Source organism: Physeter macrocephalus, chromosome 16 (assembly GCF_002837175.3).
Source record: "Physeter macrocephalus isolate SW-GA chromosome 16, ASM283717v5, whole genome shotgun sequence".
Classification (NCBI taxonomy): domain Eukaryota; kingdom Metazoa; phylum Chordata; class Mammalia; order Artiodactyla; family Physeteridae; genus Physeter; species Physeter macrocephalus.
Genome location: NC_041229.1, coordinates 13516743 through 13527131, shown reverse-complemented (window position 1 = coordinate 13527131; position 10389 = coordinate 13516743). Strand labels below are relative to the sequence as shown.

Below are 10389 nucleotides of genomic sequence, written 5' to 3'. Positions count from 1 at the left end.
TCTTTTCATTTTGTTTATGGTTTCCTTTGCTGTGCAAAAGCTTTTAAGTTTCATTAGGTCCCATTTGTTTTTTTTTGTTTTTATTTGCATTTCTCTAGGAGATGGGTCCAACAGGATCCTGCTGTGATTTATGCCATAGAGTGTTCTGCCTATGTTTTCCTCTAAGAGTTTGATAGTGTCTGGCCTTACATTTAGGTCTTTAATCCATTTTGAGTTTATTTTTGTGTGTGGTGTTAGGGAGTGTTCTAATTTCATACTTTTACATGTAGCTGTCCAGTTTTCCCAGCACCACTTATTGAAGAGGCTGTCTTTTCTCCACTGTATATCCTTCCCTCCTTTATCAAAGATAAGGTGACCATATGTGTGTGGGTTTATCTCTGGGCTTTCTCTCCTGTTCCATTGATCTATATTTCTGTTTTTGTGCCAGTACCATACTGTCTTGATTACTGTAGCTTTGTAGTATAGTCTGAAGTCAGGGAGCCTGATTCCTCCAGCTCCATTTTTCGTTCTCAAGATTGCTTTGGCTATTTGGGGTCTTTTGTGTTTCCGTACAAATTGTGAAATTTTTTGTTCTAGTTCTGTAAAAAATGCCATTGGTAGTTTGATAGGGATTGCATTGAATCTGTAGATTGCTTTAGGTAGTAGAGTCATTTTCACAGTGTTGATTCTTCCAATCCGGGAACATGGTATATCTCTCCATCTATTTGTATCACTTTTAATTTCTTTCATCAGTGTCCTATAATTTTCTGCATACAGGTCTTTTGTCTCTTTAGGTAGGTTTATTCCTAGATATTTTGCTCTTTTTGTTGCAGTGGTAAATGAGAGTGTTTTCTTAATTTCACTTTCAGATTTTTCATCATTAGTGTATAAGAATGCCAGAGATTTCTGTGCATTAATTTTGTATCCTGCTACTTTACCAAATTCATTGATTAGCTCTAGTAGTTTTCTGGTAGCATCTTTGGATTTTCTATGTATAGTATCATGTCATCTGCAAACAGTGACAGTTTTACTTATTTTCCGATTTGGATTCCTTTTATTTCTTTTTCTTCTCTGATTGCTGTGGCTAGAACTTCCAAAACTATGTTGAATAAGAGTGGTGAGAGTGGGCAACCTTGTCTTGCTCCTGATCTTAGTGGAAATTTCTGCAGGGTTTTTATCATAAATGGGTGTTGAATTTTGTCAAAAGCTTTCTCTGCATCTATTGAGATGATCATATGGTTTTTCTCCTTCAGTTTGTTGCTATGGTGTATCACGTTGTTTGATTTGTGTATATTGAAGAATCCTTGCATTCCCAGAATACACCTCACTTGATCATGGTGTATGATCCTTTTAATGTGCTGTTGGATTCTGTTTGCTAGTATTTTGTTGAGGATTTTTGCATCTATGTTCATCAGTGATATTGGCCTGTAGTTTTCTTTCTTTGTGACGTCTTTGTCTGGTTTTGGTATCAGGGTGATGGTGGCCTCATAGAATGAGTTTGGGAGTGTTCCTCCCTCTGCTATCTTTTGGAAGAGTTTGAGAAGGATAGGTGTTAGCTCTTCTCTAAATGTTTGATAGAATTCGCCTGTGAAGCCATCTGGTCCTGGGCTTTTGTTTGTTGGAAGATTTTTAATCACAGTTTCAATTTCAGTGCTTGTGATTGGTCTGTCCATATTTTCTATTTCTTCCTGGTTCAGTCTCGGCAGCTTGTGCATTTCTAAGAATTTGTCCATTTCTTCCAGGTTGTCCATTTTATTGGCATAGAGTTGCTTGTAGTAATCTCTCATAATCTTTTGTATTTCTGCAGTGTCAGTTGTTACTTCTCCTTTTTCATTTCTAATTCTATTGATTTGAGTCTTCTCCCTTTTTTTCTTGATGAGTCTGGCTAATGGTTTATCAATTTTGTTTATCTTCTCAAAGAACCAGCTTTTAGTTTTATTGATCTTTGCTATTGTTTCCTTCATGGTAGTGTATTGTTGCTGATAAATATACTACAGTTTATCTACTCTACTGTTGATGGACATCTGGGTTGTTTGCAGTTGTTAGTTGTTACACATTTTTGTATGTGTATCCCAGTATACCCTTCCAGGCGGAGATCTGCAGGTTTGTAGGGCATATAAGTCTTTAGCCTGACAATACAGTGCTGAACTATCTTCCAAGGTGGTTTTATTAGTTTAGATTTCCACCAGCAGTATTTGAAGGTCCTTGCTCCTTGCCAGTGGTTGGCTTTGCCAATTTGGTGTGTGTAGTGATAGTATCTAATTGAGAGCTTACAATCGTCATTTTAATGAAATTAAAATGATTAATGAGATTAAGCGCCATTTCATATGTTTATTGGTTGTTTGGATATCTTCTTTTTTTTTTTTTGCGGTACGCGGGCCTCTCACTGTTGTGGCCTCTCCCGTTGCGGAGCACAGGCTCTGGACGCGCAGGCCCAGCGGCCATGGCTCACGGGCCCAGCCGCTCCGTGGCATGTGTGATCCTCCGGGACCAGGGCACGAACCCGCATCCCCTGCATCAGCAGGCGGACCCTCAACCACTGTGCCACCAGGGAAGCCTGGATATCTTCTTTTGTCAAGTTTTTATTCAAGTCTTTTGTCCATTTTTGGGAATTCCCGGGTGGTCCATTGGTTAGGAGTCCATGCTTCCACTGCAGGGGGCACGGGTTTGATCCCTTGTCAGGGAACTAAGATCCCGTGTGCTGCTTGGTGTAGCTAAAAAAAAAAAAAAAGAAAAAGAAATAAAAGATCGTCCCTATCTTACTGATTTGTAGACGTTCTTTATATATTCTGGATATGTATGTCTGGATATATACATATAGTAAATATCTTCTCTGATTTTGTACATGTGTTTTTACTCTTTTGTGGTATCTTAAAAGTTCTTTTTGAGTATAGTAGAATTTAATTAATATTTTCCTTTATTAATGTTTTTTATTGTCCTGTTTAAGGATTTTTTCTCCATCATGAGGTAATGAAAGATAGTTTTCTTATCTTCTAAAGCTTTATTTGCCTTTCACATTTAGGTCTAGACCCATCTAGGTTTTTTGTTTTGTTTTTTGCATAGTGTAAGGTAAGGGTTTAGTTTTCTTTTTTTCCTATATGGATTGTTCCACTACTGTTTTTGAGAGAGATCACTCGTTTGTGATGTCAAGGGTCTATATATGTGAGGGTCTATTTCTAGACTTTTCTGTCCCACTAATTTATGTCTTTTCCAGACACACAAAAATCCATGTAAATGGAAAGTACTAAATAAGATGGTAGGAATAAATACAAATTATTAGTCATTACAACAAATAAATTCACCAGTTAAAAAACAAAGATTGTTACATTGGATTAAAAAAGTCTAACTATATGTTCTTTAAAGGAGACCTACTTAAAACTAAGAACTGAGAAAAGTTGAAAGTAAAAGAAGGTAAAAGGAATTAACTAGGCAAATTCTGAGAGTTTTGCATTTATATGGGAAGGAATGGTGTCTCAGTTCAACTCTTTGCTGGGTCCAAGGCCTCTGTGCTCCTGTCCCCTAGTGGTTGTTAAAGCTCTAGGCTCCTATGTTACCAGGTTTACCTCCCAGGGCAGCCACATTCTTTATTTCTGCCCCTGGAAATTTTCTTTATTCTGCTGTGGCATGAGCCATGCATTTCAGAGGAATTCGCCATGCTTCATCTAGCATTTTTTAGGCATGTATATGGATGTCTTCCCCACCCCAATTGTTTAGTCTTCTATTGTGTCGTCTGAACTGTTAGATATGGTTTTAAGAACCCACCCTCTAGGGAGACTACTAAAAATGTAAAGTGATTGCCTGTGGGTGTGTGTGTGGGTTATGGATCATTTCTTATATTCTTGTGCATTTTTCGTATTTCCACAAAAGAGCACATATTTTATAACTTTCTAAACTTAAAAAAGGAAATTGCCCTTAAGATCCTCCAAGTAATAGCCCTTCTTTTCCATTTGTTGCAGGTGGTGCGGTTGTGTCAGAACCCAAAGCTGGCGCTAAAGAATAGCCCACCTTATATCTTAGACCTGCTGCCAGACACCTACCAGCATCTCCGCACTATCTTGTCAAGATATGAGGGGAAGATGGAGACCCTTGGAGAAAATGAGTATTTTAGGGTGTTCATGGAGAATTTGATGAAGAAAACTAAGCAGACCATAAGCCTCTTCAAGGAGGGGAAAGAAAGAATGTATGAGGAGAATTCTCAGCCTAGGTAATGGAGAATACTACACAAATATTTATTCAGGTCTGTGACTGCCCGAATAGGTAACGCATAGAAATAGTTGAGTTGGTTTTAATTTTATGTCAATAAGAATAGTATGCAAAGTTGACATTTGACTTAAAGCTGTGATTTGTATAAAAGGTTACCTTGGAGGGTATTGATCCATCCCTAGCTCTGATTATTTGTTTACCTCTGAAAAGTCAGTGACTTACAGTCATGAAGATGAGTTGAAGGCAGCAGGTCTTTCAGAGGCCCTGAAGATCATGAAAGTTTGTGGATAGGTGAGAGTATGAAAGAAAGAAGTTGGGGTTGGCAGTAAACAGTAAGAGGATTTTGCCCGAGCTAGTAGCATATTAGGTAGGTTATAAGTATGGGATAATAGGAAAAAAATTAGCCAGTAGTTTGGATAATTTTTTTTTTAAATAAAGCCAAGTGAAATGACATTTCCCTTATAGGTAAAGTAACTTTTCAAATAGGATAGAATAGAATACTTTTCAAACAGAATTGGCAAAATGCAGTTAATTCAATAAACAATAGGTATTCTTTTGTACTTATTAAATACTAAAAACTGTATTGACTGTCCCATATGTTATTGGCTTGGTTGTCGTATATTATGCACTGGGAGAGAAACAGGTTGATTGTATGCATGGTATAGTTGTGTTTGGTTTTGTCTAATTGGAATTAAATATTAACTCATCTGGAACAGGTAATAAAATGTAAATTATAATTTTTAGGGAGTAACTTACTCTTGAGAAGTGACTTGAATTGGGAGGGACAGTAATTTCTGAGGGCATTCAGTTAGCATGCGCACGAGCAGTAACTTACTAAATGGTATCCTTGTAGCGTTTGACTCTGTTGGCTTAGATTCTGGGAACCTTCATCTCTCACTTAAAATTTTACCCACATCATTATTCATATTACCTTTTCTGTGACAGATTACTCAGGTTTGGTCCAGAGTATTAGTATTTTCTTCTTAATAAGGTTTCTGGTAACTGAATTCAATCTGTAGGAACCTTTGTAACATCTCATTTATGTGAAAATGAACTTTGTCCATTTTAATTATTTAAATTTCATGACTTCTGTCGTTTTGTATTGCTGAATTAAAAAAATAATTTTGGACTTTATTACATATCAAAACTTAAAAATTTTATTTATTATCCACAGTGTACTAGGTTCTAATTCTAGGAGGTGAAAAGGAGAGTTAAGTATTCAATTCTGATGTCATGTGATAAATACTTTAATAGAGATATGTGCAAAATGCTGTATGAACACAGTTTTACCTAGTGGCATCAGGGAAGGTGGCACAGAGGAAGTGTTATCTGAGCTAGATTTTGAAGGGTAAGTAGGAATTTTCTAGGCAGAGAAGTGAAGAAAAGGCCTTTAACACAGTGGAATGAAAATGCATGTTTGTTTAAGGAACGTGAGCGGTCTGGTTTGGCTAGAATTAGGGGAGATAGATAAGCTGGAAATATGGGTTGGAGTCAGATTGTAAAGAACTGTTTTTTGACCTCAAGACTTTCTCCTATAGATAACAGGCTGCCATAGAACAGGTGTTTTTTTTTTTTTTAATAGTGGAATAAAAATTGTAGATTTTTCAGTCTTCTTAGAGCACACTGAACATTGACTTTTTTTTTTTTTTTTTTTAATGACACAGTTCGTCACTGAGAGGCAGAATAGTCTACTGGTTAAGAAGAGGAGGGACTCTGAAGCCAACTGCCTTAGTTTGAATCTTAACTTTTCCACTTAACTTAGCTGTGTGATTCTTCGGTTTCTTCATCTGTAAAATGAGATAATAGTATTACTTTCCTTGTAGGATTGTTGGGAGTTTAATAAGTAACTAAATGTTCGGTACTTACAACAGTGATTGGCACATTGCAAGTGATAAGTGGGTTAGCTCTTATTATGTTAATCATCTTCATTATTTTCATTACTATAAGTAGAGATTGTTGTATCAGGCTGTTTATCATTGGTACTGCCAGAACCTAATGAAATGCATAGACCAATTTGCCCTTACTAAATGGCTTCACACGATGCTTGTAAGTTCTTTTACCTTTTTAACAGAACCTTACTGTCAGTATGTCTGTCCGTATCAATTTCATTTCCCCTAGTATGAAGCTTTTAATCCACTATAGGCTTTGACCATACAACCAGGTTTGTACAAATTATATATAAAGTGAGAATAAATAAATTTGAGATGAGAATACATTTTTTTTTTCCAGTAAAGGAAAATATATGGCTTTACTGTACCATCTTTGCGATCTGTATTTTGGTTGTTAGGAGGCTTTTTTTTGTATTCAGTTTAAAAAATTGAGATATAATTCATATACCATAAAATTTGCCTTGTAAAGTGTATAATTTAGTGGTTTTTAGTGTGTTCACAAAGTTGTGCAACCATCACTACTATATAATTCTAGAACATTTCTGTCACCCCAAAAAGAACCCCCATGTTCATTAGCAGTCACTCCCCTTTCCCCACTGCTGCTTCCCTCCAGCCTTTGGTGATCACTAATATTTACTTTCCATCTCTGCGGATTTGCCTGTTCTAGACATTTCATTTAAGTGGAATCATATAACATGTGGCCTTTTTTGTCTGGCTTCTTTCACTTAGCATGTTTTCACGTTCATCCATGTTGTAGCATAGAATAGTACTTCTTTCTTTTTTATGGCTAAATAATATTGTATTGACATTTTGATTATGGACATTTGGGTTGTGTCCACTTTGACTATTATTAATAATGCTGCTATGAACATTTAGTACAATTTTTTGTGAAGCTCTTAAGTTTTCAGTTCTATCGGGTATATACCTAGGACTGGAATTACTGAGTCATATGGTAATTCTATGTTTAACATTTTGAGGAACCACCAAACTGTTTCCACTGCAGGTGCACCATTTTACATTCCCCGAGCAATGTATGGAGGTTCCAACTTCTCCCCAATACTTATTATTATTATTATTATTTTGGTTATAGCCATCTTACTGGGTATGAAGTAGATATCTCTTTGTGGTTTTGATTTTCATTTCCCTAATGAGTAACATAATGAGCAGTCTTTTTACATGTTTATTGTCCATTTGTATACGTTCTTTGGAGAAATGTCTGTTTGAATCCTCTGCTCATTTTTTGAACTGGGTTACTTGTCTTTTTTTAAAATAAATTTATTTATTTTATTTTTGGCTGCTTTGGGTCTTTGTTGCTGTACACGGGCTTGCTCTAGTTGTGGTGAGTGGTGGCTACTCTTCCTTGCGGCGTGCGGGCTTCTCATTGCAGTGGCTTCTCTTGCCACGGAGCACGGGCTCTAGGTGCACGGGCTTTAGTAGTTGTGGCTCGCGGGCTCTAGAGCACAGTCTCAGTAGTTGTGGCACACGGGCTTAGTTGCTGTGCGGCATGTAGGATTTTCCCGGACCAGGGCTCAAACCCGTGTCTCCTGCATTGGCAGGAAGATTCTTAACCACTGTGCCACCAGGGGAGTCCTTACTTGTCTTTTTATTGTTGAGTTGTAAGAGTTCTTTACATATTCTGGGTACTAGATTCTTATCAGACACGATTTATAAAACTTTATTCCCATTCTGTGGGTTGTCTTTTCACTTTCTTTTTTTTTTTTTTTTTTCACTTTCTTGATAGTATCATTTGAAGCACAGAAGTTTTTAATTTTGATGAAGTCCAGTATTTTTTCTTTGGGTACTTGTGCTTTTGATTTCATAGGTAAGAAACCATTGCCTAATCCAAGGTCATGAAGATTACACTTCTGATCATTTTGAGTTAGTTTTTGTTTGTGGTGTAAGGTAGGGTCCAACTTCATTCTTTTGATTGTGGTCATCCAGTTTTCCCAGCACCATTTGTTGAAAAAACTGTCCTTTCCTCATTGAATGGAGTTGGCATCCATGTTGAAAATTAATTGATCGTATGTGTAAAGGTGTATTTCTGGGCTCTCTATTTTATTCCACTGGTCTATATGTCTGTCCTTATGCCAATACCACACCATCTTGATTACTGTAGCTTTGTAGTAAAGCTTTGAAATCAGAAAGTGTGAGTCTTCCAACTTTGTCCTTTTTCTAAATTGTTTTGGCTTTTTTTTTTTTTTTTTTTTTTTTCGGTACGCGGGCCTCTCACTGTTGTGGCCTCTCCCGTTGCGGAGCACAGGCTCCGGACACGCAGGCTCAGTGGCCATGGCTCACGGGCCCAGCCGCTCCGCGGCATGTGCGATCTTCCCGGACCGGGGCACGAACCCGTGTCCCCTGCATCGGCAGGCGGACTCTCAACCACTGCGCCACCAGGGAAGCCCTGTTTTGGCTTTTTGAGGTCCCTTGAGATTCTTAATGAATTTTAGGGTTAGCCTGAAAATTACTACCAAAAGGGCAGCTGGAATTCTAATAGGAATTGCAGTGGAACTCTAGATCAATGTGGGGAGTACTGCCATCTTAACAGTACTGTCTTCCCAATCTATGAACATGGAATGTCTTTCCATTTATTTGGGTCTTCTTTAATTTCTTTCAGCAGCATTTTATTGTTTTCAGTGTATAAGTCTTTCGCCTCTTTGGTTAAATTTATTCCTAAATATTTTATTCTTTCTGATGCTATTATAAATGGAATTGTTTTCTTAATTTCATTTTTGGATTGTTCATTGCTGGTGTGTGGGAAGAATACAAATGAGTTTTGTGAAGTTTTGTATTTGACCTTGTATCCTGCAACTTTGCAGAACTCATCTATTGTTTCTAGTAGTAGTCGTTTTTTTAGTGGATTCCCTAAAATATTATGTAAATAAGATCATGTTTGCATGATCTTGCATGATCTCTATTTGTATGCAAATAATGATAGTTTTACTTCTTCCTTTCCTTTGTGGATGCTTTTTTTCTTGCCTAATCGTTTGTGGATGCTTTTTTTCTTGCCTAATCGCTCTGGCTAGAACCTCTTATTGTTGAATAGAACCTATGTTGAATAGAAGTAGTGAGAGCAGACATCCTTGTCTTGTTCCTGATGTTAGAAGGAAAGCTTTCAGTCTTTCACCATTGAGTATGATGTTAACTGTGGGATTTTCATAGATGCCCTTTATCAGGTTGAGAAAATTTCTATTTCTTTTTTGCTCAGTGTTTTTGTTTTTTATCACAAAAGAATGTTATAGGCCTTTTATGCTTTGTTCCTGCTTTTTCTTCTTGGGAGAGGAAAATTTGTAGACTTGTAATATTCTAGAAAAAGTGAATATTTGAGTTGCACTAAGGGCAAGGATGCAGGCAAGCCTCAGGAGTAACTGAAACCACCGTTGAAAATGCTACCAGGACACTATCTGCATTCTCTCAATGCAGATTAATGTCTGAATTGTGGGGAAATCTGGCCTCTGCTACACCCAAGATTTACATCTTACGGGTTTCTTATGGTAGCAGAGCATCTACCTCTTGGTTCCAGTTTTGACTTAGGCTTGGTATAGATCAATTGATTATCTCTGGACCAATCAACTCTGGAAAGAAAAGCTAAGTGCTGTGATTAGTCCAGCGTGGGCAAGGTGTCATCTCTAAACAAACCTGCTATGGCTTGGGGAAACATATCTGTTCCCCCAAAGCCATGTACATGAGGGAATTTGTTGCCAGACTGGATGTTGAGGAGCTAATCCCTTAAATATTCTCTAGAAGAGTGTACATAAGTGTATCTATCAGTATATAATATAGTTGCTTCCTGTTTTTGTTTTAGAGAGGATATTAGGTAAATTAACTTCTCTAAAGATATTTGCCCTCATGCTTCTTAGACTTTATAAAAAATTAATTCAGCAAAACCATAAGCTGCTTTCTTGCCTTTTATCTTTAACTCTCGTTTTTGCGCCTGTTTTCGTTTGAGCACAGGATGTTATAGTAGAAGCTGAATGGGATTATACAGTGCAGTTAATTTTAAATTGTCATTGTCTTATTGTATCCATTTTGGAAGTAAGATTAAACTTTTCTGTTGTAACTATGTTGTCTTTTTAGAGGTAGTTATAAACTGAAATTGTCAAAATTTGGTTTTGTTGTATTCAGCCAGGAATAATTCAGAAATAAAAGCTTATGAGCTTATGAGCTAACCATTCATTAAAGAAAAAATAGTAGTGAGTATTTTCTCTGTGGTAGGCACTGCTCTAAGAACAGTGATAGAGCAGTAAACAGCTCTCATGATGCTTATAACCTTATGTTCTCTCATTTTCTATTAGTTTCCAAGCTATAACCACTGAACTAG

The 10389-nt window shown here is 37.0% G+C and overlaps 1 protein-coding gene across 1 annotated transcript in view; it reads left to right on the top strand.

Annotated features, from left to right (window-relative positions):
- CBL (Cbl proto-oncogene) overlaps positions 1-10389 on the top strand; it is a 96254-nt gene that overhangs the window by 23158 nt on the left and 62707 nt on the right. Inside the window, exon 2 of the mRNA XM_007124216.4 lies at positions 3936-4183. Within this exon, the coding sequence (XP_007124278.1) occupies positions 3936-4183 (248 nt within the window). The remainder of the gene's footprint in view (positions 1-3935; positions 4184-10389) is intronic.